This window comes from Astatotilapia calliptera, chromosome 16 (assembly GCF_900246225.1).
Source record: "Astatotilapia calliptera chromosome 16, fAstCal1.2, whole genome shotgun sequence".
Classification (NCBI taxonomy): Eukaryota; Metazoa; Chordata; class Actinopteri; order Cichliformes; family Cichlidae; genus Astatotilapia; species Astatotilapia calliptera.
In genome coordinates this window covers 32,836,657-32,864,000 of record NC_039317.1, presented here as the reverse complement: position 1 = coordinate 32,864,000, position 27,344 = coordinate 32,836,657, and the positions used below count along the sequence as shown (strand labels likewise).

At 40.0% G+C, this 27,344-nt stretch overlaps 1 protein-coding gene across 1 annotated transcript in view; it reads left to right on the top strand.

Annotated features, from left to right (window-relative positions):
• Nucleotides 1-27,344, top strand: part of pth2ra (parathyroid hormone 2 receptor a) — an 80,865-nt gene that overhangs the window by 23,221 nt on the left and 30,300 nt on the right. Inside the window, exons 6-9 of the mRNA XM_026144345.1 lie at nt 3,341-3,524; nt 9,026-9,179; nt 16,329-16,389; nt 18,043-18,109. Of these exons, the coding sequence (XP_026000130.1) occupies nt 3,341-3,524; nt 9,026-9,179; nt 16,329-16,389; nt 18,043-18,109 (466 nt within the window). The remainder of the gene's footprint in view (nt 1-3,340; nt 3,525-9,025; nt 9,180-16,328; nt 16,390-18,042; nt 18,110-27,344) is intronic.

The following is a 27,344-nucleotide window of genomic DNA, read 5'->3' as shown; positions in this document are numbered from 1 at the left end:
AAGAGGTGAAAAAGCTAAAATTTCTGCTGAAAAGGGTGTAGAAGCTGAAATTTGTTCTGAAAAGTGTTAAAAAAGTTAAAGTGTTTGCTGAAAAAAATGTTGCGGGATTCGAACCCTCCTGCTCTGAAAACGGCTGCTCATCTCACTGAGCTAAAACACAGCTCAGCCCGGCAAGCTAACCTGGTGATCACACTGCTAATGTGGTCCCATTCATTCAAATGAGTCAAAAATGACATAGAAAGCTTAATATTTCAAAAAGTATAAAAGTTATCAGCACCAAAAGATATAGCTGGCATTAGCAGAATGAGCAGAAGAGCTTAAAATTTGAATGGTGAAAATCGAATGAAAACTGAGGGAGTAGTTAAGCGGCAAAGAAACGGAGCAACTAGAATAAAGTAGAAGATTAAAGTTTACAGAGAAACAGGATCTCAGTCACGGTATTCACACTATTAATGTTGAAAGTGGTGCCAGTGGAGCTTTTCACCTGGACCACATGAAGGACTTTTTCCTGCTGTGCTTCTGCACTCTGGGAATAAAAGTGGTTTGCTGAACATCTGTGGAAACCAGTAAAGGAATGGATACAGAATCTGATCTTCAAAATCACAATGGCCATCAAAGTTATCAATGTCCATCACTGATTAGGGTAAATTAATTTCTTAACTGGTTCGATTTAAATTGATTAGTTCTAACGAATAACAGCTTCTGAATGATGTTATTTTAAGTAACCTTGAAAAGGAAACTGCAGAATCATGGGCTCAGTTATTTTTAGTATTTTTGAAGGCAGGTTATATCCAAGCAACAGGAAGATACCTCTAATGATCCGGTAACTGGAGACGGAGCAGCCAACCACATTCATCTGAAAAAGACTCTGCAAATTATGTGACTTACTGTAACAGCTTGCTTCCTTACATAAGAGGATTCAAACAAGTGTAAAGAAATATTTTAAATTATGAAAATAAAAGCTTTGATGTAGATGAAAACCTCGTTTCACATGGACCTGAGAGAGATGCAAGTAAACAGGAGGCGATCATTTCAAACTGCCTTTGATTTTGCAGTTCCACTGGCAGGGCTCTCCAGATTTATTATGGCGTGTTACGGTAGGTGTAATAATCCCATCAACACTTCAAAAACCTTTTCGAAATCCCTGCCCACCTGAAATTGTATATCACACAAAAACCCACTTACCGGTAACTGAAGACGGCATTTCTTAAGATTTAAAACCTGAGTGTAAGAACTGGTCATTTATGCAACACCAGTGTTACACGTTCCCATTTAGAAGCACCTCTCCTGCTATCTGCATAAAAATAATCCAGAACAATGAGCTCTGTGCCACCACTGATGGGTATCCTGTGTGTAGGTAAACTTCCTCCTGATTTTAACACCAAGTTTTGACTGGGTTGCTGGATTTGATTGCGAGAGATGGAAGCTGAAAGTTGAGTAAACATCCTCTTACTCTTCAGATGCTAAAGTGCCCGAGGTGATCAGAGATGCATGTTTAAAAAGGGAAACTTCAAACAGAGCACATTTTCTGGATCATTTGCAGCTGAAATTTCAAAGAGCCATCAAGGCTCCGTTTGACAAATACAGGCCTTAAATCCAGTGTTTCTGACTTCTTAAAGTGCCGACAGGATCTCTGATTCTGATTCTTTATCAGCCCTCAAAGCTCCCGCTGCTGTCTGCCTCAGTTTTTGTCTATAGTGATAATGTACACAATGTGTGTTAGAAAATGTAAAGCGCCCTTTAAAGAGCTGCAGTACATTAACCCTATGCAAGCCACAGTCAGCTGTGCTGAGCAGTGCAGTGTTTTCCAGAGTAGGAAAAAACAAAAACACACAGGGATTAATTGTTTTGAAGTATCAGAAACTTCAAGTCAGTTTTGATGTTTGACAGCAGTTTGAATGCAGAGACGAGTCTGCAGTCATTATTTTTAACGTTTTGTGGTCTGAGTGATGATGATGAAATAATACTGCCAATTATAGATGGCAGTATATAGGAGTGAGGACAGTGTTTAACTGATGTAAGGGTTAAACATGGTTATATAAATTGTCATTTACACTTTCATTAAAATAAATAATAAATAATGTTTGTATGGCTGTTGTGTTGTCATATTTGGGTAAAACAGGACAAGATAATGGTCATCAAAAAGTGTCTTAATCCCCCCCCCAAAACAAACAAACAAACAAACAAACAAACAAACAAACAAACAACAAAACAAAACACAAACACAACAACAACAACAACCTCCTCCCTGCTGTCTTGAAAATAAATTATGGAAAAAACATCTGGTTATTTAAACTTACTTTATACATTTGCAGTTGAAAATTAGGTGGAGACATTATGAATTCATCATACTGTGAAGGCATGAAATATAAACACTACACATGTTTGAAAGGTCCGTCGGAGCGCAGCTGCCTCGGTGTTCTCTACCACAGTTTACCACTTCTTAAAATCCAATTAAGGAAGAATAAAACACATAAGCTGAGCTTCAGTCACACGTTTGAACAAACCCCAACTGTTGAGTAAAATACACCAAACAGTTGCATCATCTTCAACCCTGAAGACAATGACTTGGCCACTCGTTTAACAGGATTTGTTCCCCCCCCTCTCTCTGCCTCATGTTCCTGTACTGCTCATGGTAATTATATGCAGGAACAACAGGAGCAGTGACAGCAACACTAATACTTAAATAGTGAATATTTGTTTGCAAGGTTTTACAGTTTTTAATGCTCTCTGTGTTTACTGCAGCAAAACAGAACAGAGATATAGAAGTGCTGCGCTGGCTTTAACAGAGGCGTACTCTTATCCTTGCACAGTTATATAGCCAGAGACCCGTGCTTACAATGAGACAGTTTGAAAATCCTTGACAGTTTCTTTACCGGCCATACGGTGGAAAAACTCAGTACACCTGTGTGTCACGGTGCTCTGTACGTCGATGATTTACAGGGCAGGCATGTGCTGCATCGACAGTTTCACTCCTCTGACAGAAATAGACAGGATCGCTGAGGATTCATCCCCTCTGTCAGCTCTGTTTATCTACTATTCACCAGCTCCTCTTCCTGTTGAGGCTGAATGTTGCATAAAACTGGTGGATTATTTTCTGTTAAATGGAACACACATATACACATTCAACTCCTATAGCTGACATTACAGAGATGACACAGGAGGGAAGAAGATCGTTTAAACTCTCCGGCTTTACTGGTGTTTGTGGTCATGAGATCATGTTTTTTATACTTTTTTGCATTTCTGCTCAACAGTGCCACAAGGGTAGCCTTGGACTCATTTCATCATTTATGAGAAATGCTTTGCAGTTTTTATAACTTTGTCTTTGCTTGTGTGGCAGGCGTCTTCACTGCACCAGAAACTACATCCACATGCACCTCTTTGTTTCCTTCATGCTACGAGCAGTCAGCATCTTCGTGAAGGACAAAGTTGTGTATTCCAGGGCGGGATTGCAGGACTTGGACTCTGCTCTGCTCGACAGCTTAAAAACTGTTAGCATAGCATCACTGGACAAGTCGCAGTATGTAAGTACCATGCACATTAAATAAGATCCAAATTAGAGATGTGGTACAGTGTTTGTTGGAATGAGTGACTTTAATCAGGATCATCAGGTGTCATTACACAACAAAGCCAGATTTTGTTTCCGTGTATTTCTAAGAATAATAGATTTTACTCACTGGACATATAAAATTCATGCAAATATTTTGCACATTAATATACTTCAGATCTTAATGCAGCCGTTCACACCAACCATATAATTTCACAGGATGAATTTGCAGCATTTATTTTTTGAATTGAACCTGATTTTTCAGATGCAAATAAAAAAACAGTATTGATTGAATTATAAAAATCCTCAAAAAAAGCACAGTAGGGTAAAATGAATCCAAGAGAAATGACAAACTCAAACATCAGAAAGCGTGCCAAAGGAAGGAAAGCAGTGAGAACTGCTGAAGCGCTCGTAAACAAACAAGCTAACAAAAACAGACGGCAACACATGAATAAATATGCACACAGGGCTGATTGGCTGATGAGGATCAGGTGGAAACAATCATGAAATCACAAAGAAAAAGACCTAATCTCAGTGTCCACCCTCACACACTTGAAGCATCATCCAGCTAAGTCTGTGAGGGCTTAGGGGTGTCCCACGGTCAATTTGTCAAGTGCGCGAGGACCCTTTGGTGGATATTTTGAGCCTTCGTACAAACTTTCTCCAAGTCCAAACGTCTGCAGAGTGGCCTGAGGGAATTACTCACACAATACAGTGCTGGGACATTAAACATGGGTTGCCTCAGAAGAAATCCAGTACAGAAAAAAAAGTTAAGAACAGAAAATCTTTGGGCAAAGCAACCACCCCAAACTTTAAATAAAATCAGAAGAATTAAAAAAATGAGTAACAGGTTATTTGACAATGTCAATGTCACGGCTGTGCAGCAGCCAGGATTTAGACCCAAGACAAGATTAAGCTAACCCCCCCCCGAATCACAACTGAGAATAAAATAAGAACAAACTAAGAAGAAAAACACAAAGATGAAACAAAGAAACAAACAGAACTCGAGACCAAAAAACCCAAAACATTGAGCAAAAGTCCCACGATTCAAAGTGAGGTCCTTAACATCAGACAGGAAGTCTTTAAACATGTTGACGTCAAAGCTCTGCTGCTGACCAATCAGGTGATGTCACTGAAGTCAGCAAGGGTTTTGTGTTTTTTTTGATCACTGGGTTGATGTTTGAGACTGAACCAACCAGACAAAGGAAGCAGAACAAGACACTTTCAAAATAAAACACGACAGAGAGCACCACAGAGCACAGGTGGACACCATAACAACAAAAACGTTAATGAAAAATCCCCACAAAATAATCATGAACTGAATGTCGCAGGAGATGTGGATCTGAATATGAAGAAGCGGAACAGTACACAGTGAACACAACGATGGGATGTTTTTAGAGAATTTTCTATGAAACAAAAACAGAGAGAAATGTCTAATAAAATGGAGTCCGATTCAGTTATAACCCCGAGCAGCTTGACGTAGACAGTGACGCCAAAACTTCTAATGGTTTGACGGTACTGCAGATGCATTCAACCTGTGTGACGTTCAGAGGATGGGTTAACAATTCTATTTATTTATCCATTTATTTTTTTTGCTTGATCCCTCGTAGGTTAATTTGAATGTTGTAAACAGCTCTATTAGTCCTAATTATGATGTTAATAACAGGTGACTTGGGTGTTTATGTGTACCGATAACATGATGACATGAAACAGAACTGCTGGCTGTGTTACAGGTTTTTCTGTCCTTGAAAAGAAGGATGAGACATTGTTAAAGTGAGCAGATGAAAGGTTTTTGTCCCGATTTTTTTTCTTCCTTTCTTTGAAGCCACATGAACACGTAAGCAACGAGAAATGGCATTCACTTTAGATTTGTTTGTTTATTCTGGGTTTTCTTCCATTTGTGTGTATTTAATTTGTGTAAGTCACCAGTTTTAGACTACATTATTATCCCAGCTACAGACCCATGGTATTTGGTATTTAAATTTCATTTGTCTTGCTGTAGCAAACAAGAGCAGAGCTTGTTTTTCCTGTTTAAAGCTTAGAGTCTTGTAAGCAGCATTGTTAGTATTAATTATTCGGTTTGCACTTACTGTACCAGCTGATTTAGTTATTTAAATGTATTCATATTATTCAGAGGAGCAATTCCACCCTCATAAGCTTGTTAATTTAAATGATTAAATAAGGTGATCTGGTAAGAAAACGTAAAGTTCCAGAAGGAAATACAATGAATATTCATTGATGAGCAACATGTTTGAAGGTGAAACCTTTCGTTTAGAGTCCACTTACCTGTAGCTGGAGCATATTTGCTCCAGGAAACTGAGATAATCACTTGAATACTTGAATGACTCAGCCTTTGAGTCTGAGACAGTCGGAGCCACAACCTATACCATCACATACTGCCTGTGATGTATAATAAAGCATCTACTTGCATGAGTTCTGCAAGATTGTGTGTATATATATGGAAATGGGTGGAAACACATTCTCACCTTTGGCAGGACACTTCCACAGAAAATGTCCTATTTTCACATCCCAGACTGAAAATAAGAGGCAGTAACGTTTTAAGTGAGACTTCTCCTGCAATGACTGCATTGCAGGAGAAGTCTCACTGCTTTTTCCTTTAAACATTAATTCAGTGTGTGACTCTTCCCTGTGAGAAGGTTTCCCCACTGAATGTGAGAGCAGACTTCTAGTGTCAAACTATTCTCCACACAGTGGAGGTAAACAAATCATATATGTGGCACACTTAGGAGTTGTTTGGTCCCCGAGTGAATGCACAGGCTGGACTGTAGCAGGACTGAGTATGAAAGTCTAATGTGATTGGTACTCATGGCCATTGATCAGTGGGCTTTGATCAATGGCCAGGAGAATTTGCATATTAATGATGAAAGAACTGACCTCCCAGCCCATTGTTCATTCAGTGGTGCTGGTTTCAGTCATTATGCAAATGTCCTGTTTATAAGATTGAAACCTGCAGTCAGCTGAGACTGAGGAAGTCACCTGGATGAGTGACGAAACGTTTCTCCCACTGAAAACATCCAGATGAACAGAATCAACTTTTGGAGATTTAATTTGCACAAATTACCAGGGTTATTATATGTGTTGTATTAATTTTAAAGATTTGTTTTTAAGGAAACTATTTTTTACAGTTTTAGGACTGGGTTTGCACACTTTGATATCGATTTTCCACAGTTTAAAAATGTTTTAATACTTAGAGTTAAACTGGGTGTCTAGAATACAATAATACGAGTTATTTTGGGTTTTTTTGTGTCTTTTTTTGAGATGTGGTTAATCTATTTCCCCCCACACTTTCGTTAACTTGAAAAACCTTGTAAGTTAAACTTTTTGCATTTAAATAGCCCTGTAATAAAAAGTTTGTGGCCACATTTCTTAATCTTTAAATCCCGGTGCTTTCAGTCCCACTACTTTAATCTACAGTGGGGCAAAAAAGTATTTAGTCAGCCACCGATTGTGCAAGTTCCCCCACCTAAAATGTTGACAGAGGTCAGTAATTTGCACCAGAGGTACACTTCAACTGTGAGAGACAGAATGTGAAAAAAAAATCCATGAATTCACATGGTAGGATTTGTAAAGAATTTATTTGTAAATTAGGGTGGAAAATAAGTATTTGGTCACCTCAAACAAGGAAAATCTCTGGCTCTCACAGACCTGTAACGTCTTCTGTAAGAAGCTTTTCTGTCCCCCACTCGTTACCTGTATGAATGGCACCTGTTTGAACTCATCATCTGTATAAAAGACACCTGTCCACAGCCTCAAACAGTCAGACTCCAAACTCCGCCATGGCCAAGACCAAAGAGCTTTCGAAGGACACCAGGAAAAGTATTGTAGACCTGCACCAGACTGGGAAGAGTGAATCTACAATAGGCAAGCAGCTTGGTGTGAAAAAATCAACTGTGGGAGCAATCATCAGAAAATGGAAGACATACAAGACCACTGATAATCTCCCTCGATCTGGGGCTCCACGCAAGATCTCATCACGTGGGGTCAAAATGATCATGAGAACGGTGAGCAAAGATCCCAGAACCACACGGGGGGACCTGGTGAATGACCTGCAGAGAGCTGGGACCAAAGTAACAAAGGTCACCATCAGTAACACACTACAACGGCAGGGAATCAAATCCCGCAGTGCCAGACGTGTTCCGCTGCTGAAGCCAGTGCATGTCCAGGCCCGTCTGAAGTTTGCCAGAGAGCACATGGATGATACAGCAGAGGATTGGGAGAATGTCATGTGGTCAGATGAAACCAAAGTAGAACTTTTTGGTATAAACTCAACTCGTCGTGTTTGGAGGAAGAAGAATACTGAGTTGCATCCCAAGAACACCATACCTACTGTGAAGCATGGGGGTGGAAACATCATGCTATGGGGCTGTTTTTCTGCCAAGGGGACAGGACGACTGATCCGTGTTAAGGACAGAATGAATGGGGCCATGTATCGTGAGATTTTGAGCCAAAACCTCCTTCCATCAGTGAGAACTTTGAAGATGAAACGAGGCTGGGTCTTCCAACATGACAATGATCCAAAACACACCGCCCGGGCAACAAAGGAGTGGCTCCGTAAGAAGCATTTGAAAGTCCTGGAGTGGCCTAGCCAGTCTCCAGACCTCAACCCCATAGAAAATCTGTGGCGGGAGTTGAAAGTCCGTGTTGCTCGGCGACAGCCCCAAAACATCACTGCTCTCGAGAAGATCTGCATGGAGGAATGGGCCAAAATACCAGCTACTGTGTGTGCAAACCTGGTAAAGACCTATAGTAAACGTTTGACCTCTGTTATTGCCAACAAAGGTTATGTTACAAAGTATTGAGTTGTATTTTTGTTATTGACCAAATACTTATTTTCCACCCTGATTTACGAATAAATTCTTTACAAATCCTACCATGTGGATTCATGGATTTTTTTTTTCACATTCTGTCTCTCACAGTTGAAGTGTACCTCTGGTGCAAATTACTGACCTCTGTCATCATTTTAGGTGGGGGAACTTGCACAATCGGTGGCTGACTAAATACTTTTTTGCCCCACTGTATATAGTGTCAGTTCTATTGTAACAACTGAGTAGTGAGTTTAGCAGACTTCTATCATACGATTTTGATTTTCAGAGATGAAAAATGACAAAGAAAACAATCCAGGTTACGTCTGAAACCTTTACAGTATAAAATTTAGTGGGCATAGCCTGTACATGTCACTAATCTTGGAATCATACACAAACAATGACATAGTTAGCAGAAGCTGCTTTACTCTGTGTTTATGTTCTAGTTAATAACATCTTTGTGCAAATTTATACAGCAAGCTGCTTCTGATTGTAATGAGATCATTTCCTCTCTTATCATCACCTGTGGTGTTTGAATACTTTGAAGTACTGTGATCATCGCGTGTGTCAACACACAGACATGCAAAATAACAGCATAATAAGCTGCATAATACTAGTTTCAAATAGGATCTGATAAAACTGTTAATGCTTTCAGATTGGCTGCAAGGTGACTGTGCTGCTCTTCATCTACTTTCTGGCTACCAATTACTACTGGATTCTGGTAGAAGGCCTTTACCTCCACAGTCTCATCTTCATGGCCTTCCGATCAGATTCCAAATACCTCTGGGGTTTGATACTCATCGGATGGGGTAAGCACTAAAAGATTACATTACACATAACGCAGTTATGAAGGAGGACAAAACGTGACGAAAGCATCAGTTCTGAAGTTTATGGCTTCATTGCAACTACAATATGACACCATATGTAAAACAGCGCTTAATGTTTTCCAACATGCTTCAGAGAAGAGACTCATTAATATAGTTTGTGTCTGCTGTGTAGGGGAATTTCCAAACCTTTCGAGCAGAGTTAAGTGAGTGATTAACAGAAGTCAGTTTTATATCTGCAGTTTATTGTTGTTTTGATGGCAGTTGTGTAATTCATCACATCAAAAGCAGCAAAAAAGACTTCTGGAATAAAATTATGTTGTTTCATCTGAAACAGAACAGATTTGTTTTGTGTTTTTGTTCAAGTTTTTGTTCTGTCCTTGCAAAGGAGTGTGTCACATTGTTAAGAAAAGTAGATGAAAGGGTTTTTTCCCCACAACAGATTTTTCGTTTGTTTCTTTGAAGCCACATGAACAAGCAAAGAGCAAAGAGCATTCACATTACTTTTCCGTCTCCTCTGGTTTTCTTTACTTGTAGTTACTTTAAGTCACTAATGTTGGATTACATCAGCTGTAATAAAATACTAAAATATAAAATAATAATAGACCTTTTATTGACTCCTCCATCAAACTGCGTTGAAAGTTCAAATGTGATCAAATGCAGTCCTGTGAAAACTATGTGCACCATTACTGGTTCTATAGGAATTAAGAGGTTGTGCAGCAGCCAGGTGCTGCTAATCAGATGCACTTAATTGATTACTTGCAAGTGTGTGAAACTGTTGGGAAGACAACGTGAACATTTTCTTTGTACTGTATAATCTGCAGATTCTGACAGAAATCTGCAGCTATCCTTTGAAGCACCGCTGCTCTAAAACAGCAATAAGGATCATTATTAGGTTATTTACATTATTATGTAAATAACACAATAACTTAAAGCAAAAATTGGGAAACGTAAAGACCGAAGTCTTTATATTAAGGTGCATCAGTCAAACAATACTGTTGGTCTGGGTCTAAACTGAGCGCGTTGTGTGTGACGTCTTCTTTTGCGCACGCGGCCGCTTTGAGCGTTCACACTAGAGCACGTTGGCTGTCGCATTTTATTTGTAGTGTGAACAAGCAGATAAAAAAAAAAAATCGGATTTGATCAAAAAATCAGAATTGAGCATCAAGACCTGCAGTGTGAACGTAGCCTGAGGTTTGCAAACCACAAGACTTCTGAAACAATAGCCACCAGACCAAAGAGACCAAAGAGGAGAAGGCAGAGTTTGAGGTGTTTTTACTGATGTTCCAGCACTGGGTCAACCATAAACTCCTCTATATAAAAAAATATTTTCTGAAATAGAAAAGAAAGAAGGCGCTGCAGCGGTTCAGTCAAAAGTTCAGACCTAAACCTGTTTGAAATGCTGTGAAAGCACCAGAGAGATATAAACCTCAATGAACTGAAGCAGGGATGCGAAGTAGAGCAGGCCAGAATTCCTCCAACAATGTGAGAGAAAAATAAAATCATACAGAAAATGAATTCTTCTGTTACTGCTGCTAAAGGCGCTTCTATCATTTATCAGCATGGAGTCTACGGATCTCTTTACAGAACTCTGTGCTCCTAAAAAGATTAATATAGGCTTTCATTTTCATGTCTGTACGTTTAGATCTCTGTTTGCTTTTTCAGCTGTTTATCCATGAACTATTAAAGCTTTTGGGAATTATTATATAATCTGCCTATAATCATGTAGCGAAATATTTATAAATTTGAACTTCTGGTTATTTGAGGAGCTTTAACAAACATTTGGAAAATAATGGATTAACAGTTCAAGCAAAAATGTACAAACTTTATTATTTTAAACATATTTTAAATCAGACATTTAAAAAAAAATTTCATTTGCTTTTTAAATCATTAAAGCACTATTTCTGTAAAATAAATAGCCTTTCTGCTCAAGTCTTTGGGGTCGCCTGATTCATTAACTGAAATTTGCTTTACAGACACGTTAAAACATTCTCAAAAAGTTACTGTAAAATTCCTCCATATACCAAATAATACTATTAAAATTTATGACTGAGGAATATAAAGGGAATGCGATGCATTTTCTTAAGCTGATTTGTATATTTGCATAATTTACAGCCATTCTTTGGCTTGTGGTTTGTCTTTTATGAATCCATGTGTTCATTCACAGGAGGGGATGAATCCACATAATGATGCCGCCACTCCCTGCCTTCTTTTGAACTAATTATTTTTTCAGCACACATTTTTGAGCTGCTTTGGCTCGACAGCATGACACCAGCAAGAGATAAGAGGGGGAAGCATTCCCCAGCAGGGTAAAACACTTTGCAGATATATCTGTTAGAGTTCACTATCAACCATTTTTAAGTCGTCTTATTGGTAAAGTTGCCCTAAACACACACTTTTAGCACATTTTTAATTTGTCATGTTTTAGATGAAAGCCCAACGGTTCCTTTAACAACACGGTGTTTTGTTTCCATCTGCAGTTATCGTCAAGCACTCGCTGCAAAATATCTATAAGCCATTAGCTTTCCCAGTGAAGAAACTCGGTGACTAACACAAGATCATGATTACATCCCTGCTCTTTTCTCTGCTCCCACACTCCCTTTAAGCTCTGCCAACCTCTCTCTCTCTTTCTTCATTTTGTCTTTGGAGCTGCAGATAAGATACAGAATTCATTTCAAATGTCTGGTCTGCAGAATATACATACTGAAGGACGGGGACCACTTATCACCCAATTAAAGTTCCAGTGATTAATTATGCTAACAATATTGAAGCTGTTGCATTTAGAGAAGGGGTTTATAGTGATGATAGAGGGAAGAGGTATGAGGAGCTGATCTCGGCCAACGACAGTCACAATCTTATCACGTCTGTTTGTGAAGCCGCATGAACAGGAGACACCATCAGTAATTCCACATGCATCCAAATACAATTTAGAGCGTGTGACAGATTTGAGGAGTTGCTTAATGAGTTAAGTGGCAGTGGCAATAGAATACGTGCATTATAAATGCTGCTGTTAATGATGTCAGAGGAAGAAAAAATGGTTCTGTCACATTTAATTTCTCTTTTTGCAAAAGTGGATCTCACATCGTCGTCTTAGCTTCTCACACAGTGACAGTGTGGGTTGTTTCCTTTCCTGCCTCAGAGTAATATTTGCTAGTATCTGTGCTTCTCAGATAGTTATGGTCTCTGGTGGAGCAATTTAAAATATTATCATCGCCACAGCATCAAAAAGTGAAATTCTGTCACACATTTGACGTTGGCGCCTTGATGCAGTGGCTCAAGGTTTTGAGAAGAAAAGCAACATTGGCTTTTTACATCAGCATTCACTCTGGTTAGCTTAGGCACCAGAATTATGGGTAGGGTTGGGAACCCTGATGCTTATCTAATGAATCAGAGGGGTCCTTTAAGGTCATGTTCAAATGGCTTCCAGTCTGGCTGTTTTTAGTGGCTCACTGGAAGTCCCATTTTGTCAAATTGCACAGGTGCCCCTGCGATGTTCACTGGATCTCTGCTAGTGTGTCAGCACAGCAATCATTCAACACCTTTTTCACTGTGTGAAAGTGCAAAAAGTTGCAAACCATCAGAAAAAATGAAATCCCCGTTTTGTGCGTGCAGAATGACAGCACTGTGGGTTGATGGCAGAAACCAGAGTTGAAATCTTTTACCCCACATGTGCTTTCTCAGGCATCGGGGATAGCGTTTGGATTAATTCGCAGTGGAAAACTCTGAATGTGGGAATAAACAGGACATGTATGCTGCTGATTGCATTTCTGACCCAGTTCATTGCTTTCTGGGTTGGAAACTGGACTCTTTAATTGAAACTTGCTAAAAATTCAGAATCAGACATACATGGAGACTCAGATTTAATGACCAATTAAAGCTGCAAAAAGCGACGAGAGGGCCCTCGCACCCTGCCACACGTCCAGGCCAGCTTCAGCCGACCCGTGCTGAGGTCGAGCTGAGCTACATCTCGGGCATGCTGCGGTTGACTAGACTCACACGGACATGTGGCTGTTTTCAGTTTAGGAAGCTAATTGGGTGCTGCGTCACTTACTTACTGAACACCTTCTGTGCCCACTGTTTGTCAGTTGTCTAACCGTATATCACACTAATGTAGATCAGGTGTGGAACAAACAATTTAAATTTCACGTAATAATAATAATGGATTGGATTTATATAGCGCTTTTCAAGGCACCCAAAGCGCTTTACAATGCCACTATTCATTCACTCTCACATTCACACACTGGTGGAGGCAAGCTACGGTTGTAGCCACAGCTGCCCTGGGGCAGGCTGACAGAAGCAAGGCTGCCATTGGCCCCTCTGGCCAACACCAGTAGGCAAGTAGGGTAAAGTGTCTTGCTCAAGGACACAACGACCAGGACAGAGAGCCCGGGGATTGAACCGGCGACCTTCCGGTGACAGATGCGATTCCCAACTCCCTGAGCCACGGTAGATTAAATGATGATTATTACCTACTGTGTGACCTAATATTAGCACGTAGGCGTGTCCTATCCAGCACGTGAAGTTAGGGACAGACTGGACAAGGTGCGTCCTGTGATGAATAATTGAACTTTGTCATGCCACCATGACCTTTCATGAAAACTCAAAATCTTCGCAGTTTAATATCACCAAGTAGTTCAGTTTGCACTTTGTCAGATCACCATTGTTCATGTTGATCTGACGAAATGTTTTGGTGGGGTTTGTTAAAGTACACATCAGTAAATTCTTAAATTCAGTATGGCTGACTTCCTGCTGGCTTTGGGACATGGCTCCAAGAGATTTTTCTCTACATTTTGAGGTATTACGTAAGGCTGCCAAATTTCAGACTCGTATATCAAGCGCACTATTTTTTTGCTTACAGTTTCACACTGAAGCATCATCACTACCTGATGTTGATTCTGACCACTTTTGAGATGGATTTGGTCAAACTGGGAGCAGAAATCATTGCATGTCCTGTTCCTGGCACTATGACAGCTATTAAGTATTACAATTAAAATATGTTCAGGGGTAAATCCTTATCATACCTGAAAAGTTGGGTCGAGATTAGACAATGTGCGTGTAATGCAAGTTCAGCAGTTTAATATTGCCCAAGTCTGTAGTTTAAACTGACTGAATATGAGTTTTATTCGATAAAATCTCTACGTGGAGTTTGAAAAAGCCATTTTCAGTTCAATATGGCAGACTTCCTGTTGGGTCAGGGAGGCCATAGACTTTGTTGTCCGTCTTTGCATGTTACACATATGTACCAAATTTCATTCATGTACCTCAAACTGTGTGTCCATAATACTTATTTATAACCTGCAAAGGTGGCATTTTGAAAACCCCAAACCAATAAACATGTAATTTTTTTTCTTCCAGAATTGGAATCAGAATACTTTATTAATCTCTAAGGAAATTATGTTTACCAGACCTGATGTGTGTGCTAAATTCTGTGATTTAGCTGTTGCATGTTAAGGCCTCCAAAAAGCTAATTCATTTGACGAATTAGTAAACAGAGCAGATACAATAGAGCAGGGGTGTCGAACTCCAGGCCTCGAGGGCCGGTGTCCTGCAGGTTTTAGATCTCACCCTGGGTCAACACACCTGAATCAAGTGATCAGTTCATTACCAGGCCTCTGGAGAACTTCAAGACATGTTGAGGAGGTAATTTAGCCATTTAAATCAGCTGTGTTAGATCAAGGACACATCTAAAACCTGCAGGACACCGGCCCTCGAGGCCTGGACTTCGACACCTGTGCAATAGAGCATTTGGACTTTTAGTGCTCAGGCTCCAACTATGACAGTCAACATACAAGACTGAAACAAGTTTGAGGACAGTAGTGAAACTGCAGACTTGCAAACATGCCTAAAGGGAGTGATTTTGAAGTAGCACCCATTCAGATGCACAAGAACACTACTGTGAAGTTTGGCCATGGTTCCGGTTATGTTACTGAATATTCCCTCTCAGCCACCTCGCCATGGTACGGTTTGACTCCAGTTGACATAAATGGTGGACTGCCCTGGGAATGTTGAAATGAACAACAAGCATACTTCTAGTTTAAAACTACTAAGCCATAGATGGAGACCCAGTTCTCAGCACCAGCTGCACAATAACCACCACGATACTTCATCTGAAGGTTTGAAAGAAGCTGATGTTTACTCTGTCCAAGTCGAAGGCCGTGGTAAAATTGCCCTCTGCAAGCATTTTAAGGAGCGATCTTGAAGTAACAGCTGAGCTTAAAGTGCTCCAGAGATTCACGGGAGGATGAAACTTTAAACCTTGTAGTCACTGAAGTCAAAAGGAGTCCTTGTGGATTTATGACTAAACAACTGACTTTAACACTCTGGGAATGAGAATGTGGTGTAACTTAATCTACAAAACCACTCTTTAGGTTTAAACATATTACTCCCCAAAGGTACCAAATCTTAGTCGAATAGTTAATGCATTTACTCTTGTTTTTACACTGGTACATTTAAGTGTTTTTAAATGGTTTAGAAACTGTGGAGTGGAAGGGAAATCAATAACAACCCACACAGTTTGAACAAAGTAACAGTGCAGTTGGAAGTTTCTTTAGGAAGTCCCTGTATGTGTGTTTGTGTACACATAAGAAAACACACAAAAGCTCTTTAGAGACAGAAGAATTACGCCTGACAGGAGAGGCTGAATGTGCTGCTCTGAGACTCGCCATGAATCAAAGCTGCTGGGTCGGAGGGCGTTATATCATGAAGTATGAATGTGTAATTAAGTGTGTCTGTATGTCACCAGCATGTGGGATTACTCTGATGTTTACATTCACGTCATGTTCTGTGTGTGATGCCTGCATTAGCTAACATGCCCGTGTCGGGTTTTATTTCTCCTACTTTGTGACCTTTGAGTAATGTGACCTTTTACAACACCAATACAACACCTTTCACCAGGATCCACTCTGTCGTGACTGAATATTATTTTAAAATAACAGTTTTACACTTTTGTCAATAAAGCAAACAGGCTGCTTTTAAATTGTAACGATCACCTCAGCTTGGTTCTCCTTCTGTATTGTGATGTGTCAGAGATACAGCGACAAACAATGTGAAGTGCAGTCTGGGAAATAAATCAGGTAAACAGCACATATGACATCACTTGCAAAACATCTCATTTTGCATTATGTCTAATTTCAGGTGTTCCAGCTGTTTTTGTGGCAGTGTGGGCGATCGTCAGGGCAACAGTGGCAGATGCAAGGTAAGAGAGAGAGGACTCAGACTCTAACGAGATTATCCCTGCGAGGTGTAAGACGTCCTCCAGCCCTCCCTCCAAAACCTAACCCTAACCCTGTGTTTTGTAAAAACTGTGTAAAAACTGTCTTCTGTGTTCAAAATGTAGATAATAGCCAGTCAGAAGGATAACCATCTTTAAGAAAATGATATAAAAACTATAATGACATATTGTGATACCACAGAGACTGTGTAAGCATTGGGCCCATCTCCACTGATAACTAAGACCTCACAGGGTTATAAAAACATCTGCCAAAAAAGTTTGGAAAAAATAAACTTCAAAATGAATAAGAAGAGAGGCGGGACGTTGTAATCACTGCTTAATTGTGGTGACATTTGAATCAGTGAAATACAGGATTTGATATGCAAAGAATGCTTGATTTGGAGTGCTTGATACCAAATCAAGCACCTTCAGACGTTGCCAATGTTTGAAGTACACAAGGCAAAATCTGGATAATGAAAAGAGTTGTTAGAGAGTTAAACATGAGAGACCACAGGAATTATAAGTCAAAACGGGAACAACAAATGCAGGCAGTCGGTCAATATCCTGGTTTGTGCAACATGACAATATTCACCACAAACTACTGCAAGAAATACAAGCTGACGTTTTGGCATTTTAAAATCCTTAATCAAAATATTTAGATAATGTGATATGACCTAAACTAGAATTGGGAAATTAAATTAAACCCAAAATAATAAAAACAACCCCAGATTAAAAAAACAAACAAACAGTAAATTAAAAAAATTATAATCAAAAATGAAAAAACTAACATTCTCCTTTGAATTTAAAATGTATTAACAAGTTAAATGGAAAATATCTAGTTCTTCTTTAGCAGTATCTAAAGTAGGTCACACCTCTGCCTGTTTCTGACTTTATTCATACACCTTTTTATTTGCTCTGTGTGTCTAAAAGCATTGAGCGTAGAGCTTTGGACCCAAATGTAGGAAACCAGAGGCAGAGTTAAATAACAGAAACCTGCATTTAGGCCATAAATAAAGTCTAGAAACCAAGAGAAGTCACAGGAGACCACTGAGAGCACCACACAGGGAAACAGATGCTTCGACAAAGCACAAAAGGGAGACAGGACTATTTATACACAAAGGGCTGATTAGACAACAAGAGACAGGTCGGAACAGGTTAGAAGAGCCAGGGGAAGACGGAGACAGGAAGTAAAACCAAAACTAACCTGAAGGACGCACGAAACAAGAAAACAGGGAACAATAGAGGATGCGAATACTTAAAGAGAGGAACAGATGCAATAGCACTGAGGGACCTCAGGCTACTGTTATATGAAACAAAGACAAACAATAATTGAAATTCATCCCTACATTAACTCAAAGATGGCACAGAAAATAAATCAGTGCCATCTTAAATCCAGAAAATATAACTTAAAGATGTGAAAACCTCCAAAAGAAGCTCATATTCAGTTATTGTCACAGGAAAAAATAATAGAAACACTAGGATCATCACACCATCACTGCAGTCTCGAGCATTTCAGAGTTTCTCTACACAGTTCCACTTCTCTACTCAGTCTGCTTTTCTGAATGACACCATCACCTTTTGCTTCTGCCTCTCTCACTGAGAATCTTCTTCCTTCCTCTGCATCTGTGTCACCTGCAGGTGCTGGGAGTTGAGCGCTGGGAACATCAAATGGATCTACCAGGTTCCCATCTTGACAGCGATTGGGGTAAGAGTGCTACATTTGTTGCTGCCTATAAATGCAGCTTGAAAATTCACAAGGATACACTTTTGTAAAAAGGGGCAGTCCTCTATAATTTCACTTCAGGCTTTTGAATTTCTTGCTTGTAACCTGAAAGGTTTGAAGTTTCCTTCCATGAACACAAACAACTTGTTGCTGAGCACGATGAAGCATCGGTGGCTCATTCTATATGACTGTCTTCTGAAATGCAGAGTTTTCTCTCATAACCTCTGAATTTCTAATATTTGGTTATTTAAAGTTATTAAACGTGAGTTATGATTTTATGCTTTGGATGCTGTTACTACAAGATGAAATTCTCCAATTAAAGCCAATAAAATTAGCAGTTTTGTAACATAAGAGAAATAATATTATAAATATTAACTAAATCTTTCAAAATCTCTGTTCCCTATTCACGTTAAGATCTTGCTGGTAACCAGTTCAGCAGCAGTGTGCACTCAGTATCCTTTACAGATCAGAAATAAATAAAGATTTGATTGAAAGTTTGGCAGGGAGCAATCTAAAAATACAAACTGCAAGCAGCGTTTTATTCTCTCTCGAGGCTTCAGTGTGCCGGAGTATGAAAAACAGTAAATAGAGTGATATTGCAATACTTTAAGTTGAGTTTTATCGACCACTGAAGTGCTTTCATGAGCCAGTTTCACCCATTCACACATGAATAATATCAAACACACCGTTCTGGCACATGAAGAACTCAACCTGTGACCTTCTGATTGGTGGATCCACCGCGTGTCCTTCACTCTAACACCTTCTCTGTGCTTCATATTTAACAATCATGCAGCTCTGACTTGTGACTCTGACTGTTTATGTTGTGGTTTCGCACTTGCACTTAACTTTTAGTGGTGCGTGTTTGTTATTGGACAGACGGAGCGGTGGTGGCTGATGGGAGATATGTTGGATCTGAAACATGTTGAATCTAAGGAATAAATCTGAAGGAGCACACAGGCACGCTCACCAACCACAGCTGGAAAACAGGCTGAAGGTGTACAGCAATCCTCTTTCATTTGGACAATGCTAACTTGTTTTTGCTTACAATTTCCACACTTATTCCCCTCATGTGTCGGGAAGCCAAACACCACCTATGGAATTTAAATAGAGTTCACTCAGAAGGATTTGTTCTTTTACCAGTTGTTCACAGAAAATTGGTCTCAGGCTGGAAAAGCCATTTACTACCTTTATACCATATGAATGCGATGTAGTAAAGTGCATGCAATGTTGTGTGCTGTTTGTGTGGTAGGCAGAGAGAGGGCTTGTCAGACGGGCTAAACAGAACTTAAACAGCTTTATTGTTGCAGCCCGGGAAACAAAATAGAAAACAACAAGAAACGCGACCGAAACAAAAAACTAGAACTTATTTCATAACAGAACAAACTGGGCACAATTGAGGAGGGAGGGGCAACGACATGATAAAGAACAGAGAGAAACTGAGGACTTAAATAGACATGAGATAATCAGGGAAAGCGACACAGCTGAGGACAACAAGGCTCAGGTGAACCGAATCAGTTAACGAGCACGAGGGAAGCAAACTGAACTGAAGAGACTATCACAAAAATAACCCGACTGAGACTAAAACACATGAAATTGACAGAACGATGTAAACAAAGACAAAACTGCCTAACAACAGAAAATATGATGGAAACAGATACTAGACGTGGGGAACATAGAAGAGCCGGAAAAACCTGAGAATAACAGAGAAAATGATGAACACAAAATCAGAATACAAACTTAACCAAAGCAAAGGTTATAACTAAACTGAAAAGTGCAACAAAGTTAAGCGGAAACTATCAAACAGAAAACAGAGTCCCAGAAAACGCTGGAGCCCAGGATCATGACACGTCCTGCTTTTTTAACCTTTTAATGCCTGAACCATGAAAAAATTACCAAAATATTCACATTTTTGAAAATGTTTACTGAACCTTCTGATCATGAATTAAATATTAAATATTTTTTATGAACTTTAATTTTTATTATATCACTTAAAATGTTTGGTGATCTATTTAGGTTTATTCAGGGGTAAAAAAATATGCACAAGCCTGAAAAACTTACATATCAATTATGATGCAGGAATGAAAGAGTTAAAGGAAGAATTAGGAAAAGATACCAAAGCCTCCTGGGAATTGTACACCAAACAAACAAACAAACAACTCGGTTGACTTAACGATGCAGGCACAAAGACGACAAGTCAAGCAGCTAAACCACAAAGCTAACCAAAACAATGGGGAGCACGAAGAGGCAAAATAACACAAAGGAAGAGCAGCAATTATCCAGATCACGCTGCACACTGAGTTGTTGCAATCCTGTCGTTCTCCTTTGATTAAAGTTGTCACACAATAAGCTCATCGGCACATCGAAACTGGAACAGAAAGCAAATAACTAGGTGTAAAAATGAGCAAAGGGTGACTTGTGCATTTTAAATAATTACTTTAGGCGATGCACCTGTAACAGCGGGTACTACCGATCAAAAAAATGTGACGCATAGTGAGGGTGGCTTCTTTAGTTTTCGTCTGATCAGAGCATTATTCAAACTAAACTGTCTGCTAATATCCAAAACCAACACTCATTTTCAGTCCCTGACTGGTCCACTCTGCATGTCAAAGACCCTGAATCCCAAATTGCCCCCATCACAAATACAGGATTGTTTGTGATAGGTCAGAAACTTTTAAAAATAATCGAGTGAAATTTGTATAAATGAGTGTGTGAATGTGGCCTGCAGTGCAAAAAGCTTTGAGTCCTCAGACTACAAAAAACACCATATCAGGCAGTCTGTTTATCATTTTAGTTACATGCAGAGCTAGTGAGTTTCAGTGAGGCACAGAGAAGAATGAGTCACTGTGTGGGATAAGGTTGAGGACCTTTGTCCACAGACAGTGTGGCTCCGTGATGCAGTGGTTTGCACAATCGCTGAACACTTGAAGGTTTGAGACCAGGAGGAGACATAAATTCCTCTGGGATTGCAACAGGAAGGTCATCCGGCGCAAGAATCTGCTGAATCGAGTATGCAGAACCACGAGCGAAGCTAACCTCTGATGAATGAGGTAGCACCTGGAAGAAGCTTCTTCTTATCTGTGTCCACAGACAGCTCTTTTTTTTGCCCGGTCGGCACCTGTGACCTCACTCTGTGCGTGCTCGGGGCGTTTTTGTGCTCAGCGACTTGTCAGGCTGTCAGTGGTGATTGCCATAGGATCTGTATAGAAAGCAGACTCTGCCAGCACAAAGTTAAAACACTGCCAGTGAGATCAGATGCTTAGTCTACATTTTTCTCACAAATACGTGCCAGGTTACACTTAATGGGCTGCAGCCAGGAGAGACATCCAAGCACCGATGCCTGGCTCGTGTGTGCCATATTTCCTTAAATTGCTGCCAGGTATTTATTAACCTCAACTAGAAGAAAAACAAGGGTTTACTGTAATTAAAGCAGGCGGAATCTGCTCATACAATCAGATTGAGTTAGAAATCCATCATGAAGCGCTGACAGCACTCCATTGTGGTCTGAATCTGTCGGGGTATCCTCACAGCGGGGGCTCGCTGGTGACAAATCTTTCACTTGCTTTTAAAATAGCTCAGCATTAGTTGTACAGCAGCTGAGTATCGATTCATTATACTTACAAGTGGTGGTCCTGAGGGCTGGTGTAAGTCGATGGGTTGGAGGTGGTGAAGTATCCGTGGGCTGGTGGGCTGCTCTCTGTGAAACAAAGAAGAATAGAGTATGTGGGCCGTTTTTGTAATTCCAATATTTATTTATTTATTTATTTATTTTAAATAGAATAATAAATAAAATATCTTCCATCTAATTCTAATTATTAAGCAATTATTATTGTTATTATCCCAGCAGAGACACATTATATAATTTGGAGTCATTATGATTTATCAGCATGGCAAATTGTTACAGCAGGTAAAAGCCTGGTTAGGCGTAATGAGCCAGTTAAGATAATAATGGTCAGAATGTTAAATTAAATTAGCAACGTGTAAATAGAATATTTTCAGTTTTTGTTGAACATGTAAAAGAAAACGTGTGCTGGGGGGAAAATAAGTAAATCCTTGGATTTAGTAAGTGGTGCCTGGCAGCAATAACCTCAAACAGGTGCACCTGGTAGCTGCAACGCAGCGCAGCGCTCAGCAGGAAGTTTGATTTACTTATTTATTTTCCTCTGAACTGCTTCAGCTCAGCCGTACCCACGAGAGGAAGCAAAACAAACAAACAAAACAAAAAAACCCAAAACAAAACAGAAAATTTGTTTTATTTTAATTTTTGATGTTGCTAATAAACTGTCTCAAACTATGATTGAGTCATGAAAGTTGCCACTTTTGTAATATTTACTTGTGGCATAATTATAAGAATTATGTGGGGACACACACACACACACACACACACACACACACACACACACACACACACACACACACACACATTCAATGACTGATCAATCATCATGACACATAAAAAGAATTCTGGTCTTATTTATAAAATATAAAAAATGCACTACTGAAGGAAATAGGAAAGGATTTTCCGTTCTCTTCCATGCGGCCATGAAGCATTTCTTCATGGACAGGTCTCCAGAGGTCATACACAAACCTTTCTGACTCTGTGGGTGATCTTAAATCTTTGCTCCTATGCCTCCTACCTGGTGTTTCCTCAGGGCCTCAAGGCCATCCTGGAAACTTATTATCTAATTTGGGAGGCAGTACAAGACCTCGGTGTATTCCCGTTATCTCAAAGGAAAAGTCAAGGGTGCTAAAAAAAGACTTGAGAGCTGGCTCACTGTGCTTCTGGTCAATAGGTTGAGTCGTCTTTGTCCTCCTTGGTAAGAAATAGCAATTATTCTTCTCTCTCTCCCAAAAGAATTATCTGTAAGAGGAATAGCGTGTCTCATGTGATTACCCTAACAGTGGGTACTGTTTGGATGTAATGGATAGAGGTGAAGGAGTTTAAACTTGTTATTCCACACTGTCTCTATGCTGTAGGTCATTCCAAAAGCAGATTCCTTTGTTTTCTAGTGGATTACAGTGAGCTGGCTCTTGTGAACAAATGTGAAAGTTGTTCCGTCTGACTGAGCGCATCTGTGCCAGCACCCCATAACCAGCCTGTGTAAATGTGCATCTACTGAGCAATTTTAAAAGAAGTCAAAACAAATGGACAGCTACATCTGTTTCCTGAGAGGTTAAATACAAAGCTTAACTAAGGTTTTAGGTGTTCCTTGCATCAATCCCCTTTTGTGTAATTCTGAACTTCTGTAATAGTATCACGGCTAACAAGACAAGCCGTGTGGAGTAAGAGAAGGACCCAAAGATGCAGGCAATGACTTAGATGAGAAGAGTGATCTTTATTGACATGGGGTGAAAATAGGCAAGGCAAGTTTATTTGTATAGCACAATTCAACAACAAGGTGATTCAAAGTGCTTTACAGAGACATTAGAAACAAAAACAAGATTTAAAATTGATTAAAACAAGCAAACAAACAAACTAATTAACAAACAAACAAAACAGTATATAAAATCAAAACAGATAAAATCAGTAGTTAAAATGTTAGTTTTGAAATTTAAGCTTAAAAGTGTGGATTTGGTGCTTTATTCAAATGCAGCTGAGAACAGGTGAGTCTTCAACCTGGATTTAAATAAACTGAGTGTTTCAGCTGATCTGAGGCTTTCTGGGAGTTTGTTCCAGATATAAGGAGCATAAAAGCTGAATGCAGCTTCTCCGTGTCTGGTTCTGACTCTGGGAACTGATAAAAGACCAGATCCAGATGACCTGAGGGATCTGGATGGTTCATACTGGGTCAGGAGGTCACTGATGTATTTTGGTCCTAAACCATTCAGAGCTTTATAGACCAGCATCAGAACTTTAAAGTCTATCCTCTGACGGACAGGCAGCCAGTGTAAAGACCTCAGAGCTGGACTGATGTGGTCCACTTTTTTGGTCTTAGTGAGGACTCGAGCAGCAGAGTTCTGAATATAAGTTCTGAAATACAGAGTGACACAGAGGTGGTGAGGACAGGAACTGAGAAATAACCAAACTGGGAGGAACTAACTAAAGAAACCTGAAAGCATGACTCGCGGGATGATGTTCAGGATAATGCTAGGGTGAGACAGAATAACACAGGGAGGTAACACAGACGGACCAGTGACGAGTACAAGAGAACAAACACTATAAATACACATAGGGAAATGAGGAAACTGCACACAGGAGGGAGACGTGGCTGAAGCTAATCGACATGACGAGACAGGGAGGATGCAAACTGAATACACTGACATAAGACACGGACCTTCACAATAAGACAGGAAACTCAACACACATGCAAAGGCACAGATGCAGAGACCTGACTAACCTAGAACAGAGGGAACACACAGGCAGGGATGACACAGAAACAGAGGGAGCACAGAGTAACACGAGGGGCAAGGGGACCAAAACACAGACAGCAATAATGCAACAAATAAATAATAAACTACTCAACACACTGGGCCACAGACCCACGACTGTGACAAATAGTTTCTATATTTGGACATCAAAGTAACACAATCCCCTTTTCATTATCTTAACATGTGGTGGGTTATGATTGTGATGTAAGGCTATGAAAAGCTCAAAACACTGCAGTGAGAAAATTTTCTGGGGTTACATGTAAGGCCAGCGTGCAGCGAGCTAGTTTACACTGTACACTAAAGACCTTACTAGGGGCTAAAATGCTAAATTAAAATAAAGGGGGGAAATATTTTGGTCACTGATAAATGAATAAATCACTGGATGAGAACAGCCCCACATTTGTTACATGCTCATCCTACAATCCAGTGAAATCAGGTTGTGTTTGTTCCTTTAAATACTCGTGCGTGAAACTGACTGCTGTACAGACTGTTTGTTCGGATGAAGAACAGGTGTTCTTGGTATCCTCTGGTTCCTCGTGTCCTTTAAAATGCTGTAGAGAGAAAAAGCAACGTTGGGTCGTTTTTCTAACCGATGCACTGATGAGAACGGGCTGACCATCCCTCAAATTTAGATCACCGAATAGGAAACTTCTTACAACAATGATACCGCTGATGTACAAATAATAGATTCCACAGGAGATAAAACTATGCGGCACATGCGCACGTAGGTGTGTGTGTGCATGAATTTCTCAGGGCATAAGAATCTCAGGCAGATACATCTGAGCACAATTAACCCCAAGAGAAAATGACCTCAGGACGGTTTTAATGAACTCTCCGTGTTTCTAAAAAGAAAAACCTGCATAGATAATCAGAGCTGTGATATTTTTATAAAGGCACTGAGAAGGCCAAGGTCTACAAATCATTAAAAAGGCTCCAACTTTCCCCGTCTCACACTGGTAATGATGTAGTGCTCCATGTTTCACATAAACTACATGTGCAGGTAATACACGCACCCTGTATTCAATATTTAGTAGTAAATACTTGGAATTACTTTTGGATTTGTCACGGTCCTGGGTCTCCTGACCCAGCGTTTTTAGTTCTTTGTGATTTTTGTATTATTGTACTTGTGTGTGATTTATTCTATGGCTTCTAGTTTTGATCCCTTGCCCTTCATGTCTCTCTGTGTCCCCTCTGTTCTGTGTAATTGTGTGTCTTTGCATGTTTGAGTTTCTTGTTTTCGGTCACTCTGCATTGTGCATTATGTTCTCATGGTTGGTTTTTTGTTACTCTCTCTAGTCTAGTCTCTTGTGTTCCCAGCTGAGTATTTCCCTGTGTATTTTGGTTCTTAGAGTCCTCTGCCTTATGGTTTATGTCTCTGTATTTCTTAGTTGCTGTCTCCACTGTGTCAAGTTCGCGTCTCTGTGTGATCCTTCCTGTTTTACTTTGATGGTCCGTGTCTCATGTGAATGCGTCCTGCTTTGCTTGTCTCGTCAGTCCTGATTTCTCCCAGCTGTGCCCTCCTTCTCTGTCTCATTCCCCTCGTTACTTCCCAGTGTATTTAAACCCTGTGTTTCTCTGAGTCAGTGTCGCGTCGTTCCTCATGCTGTGTGGATCTACTTGTGTCTCTCTGTGAGTTTTCTAAGTTCCCAGTTTAGATTAGTTTGTATGTTTTTTCCCCTGCCAGCAAATAAAGCTGAGTTTTGAGTTCACCTCCCTGAGTCTGTGAGTCCTGCATTTTGGGTCCAACTCCAGCCTGCCGCACAGCGATTCATGACAGGATTATAGTTCTCCAATAGAAAACTGAATATCAATTTCGTGGAATATCACTCCTCTGGACTGAGGGCTTTTTAATATCAAACTTGCTTTAACATCACAATTTAACAAAAAGAAGAGTGAGTCTATTCATGCAGTGTTTTTCTGTGAGTGGCACTTATGCAAAACCTCTGAATTAATGAACAAGCTACTTAAAACTGCACGTTTGTTCAAAGACATCTTCCGAGTTGTGTCTGTCTGTGCGTGCTGTGAGTTTACACCAGGCTCCCACTGGTAAACTCACCTACAGACTCTAATCAGAGGCAGCGTTGTTTCATCAGGACAAATTCACTGCTGGTTATAGAAAATTACTGAATGAAGACTTAATGTGTGTACATTTGTTGGACCAACTTTTCTTTCCCTAATTCTTTGTGGCACAGATTCAGCAAAGTGCTGGAAACATTCCTCAGAATATTCAGGCCACCTGCAGCCTGAATGGCTGATACAGAGCAGGATAAATCTACGCTTTCACGTTCTGACACTGCCTTCTGAATGACACAGCAGGAACAGAAACTCATCAGACCTGGAAGTGTTTGTTCAATCTTCTGTTGTCCACTTAGGGTGATCCACATGAACTGTAGCTTCAGTTTCCTGTTCTCAGCTGACACCTGGTGTGGTCTGCTGCTGCAGACCATCTGCTTCAAGGTTCAGAGATGCTCTTCTGCAAACTGGTTGTAATGATTGTTTTTTTTTGAATCACTGTTGCCAGCTTCCATGTGATTGGATGTTTGTGTTAGCAGTTGGCTGCACAGGTGTACCTAATGAAATGTCCATTGTGTGTTTACAGAGTTGAGGCCATGTTGTTATATTAAGTGATTAATGGTAAAAGTCTGATTGTTACTAACAGCTCAGCCAACAATGTTTGGTACTTTGGGGATTTTGAGTATTGTCTGTCTGTCTGCACACAGATTTGATTATTATAGTACCTGCTGGTTATGTCAGTGGAAACTATAGTTACAAAATTTTACAGATCTGTGCTTGTTCGACACTGGGTTACTTTTGAACACTACGACTGCATAACAAAATGGTCTCTAATTTC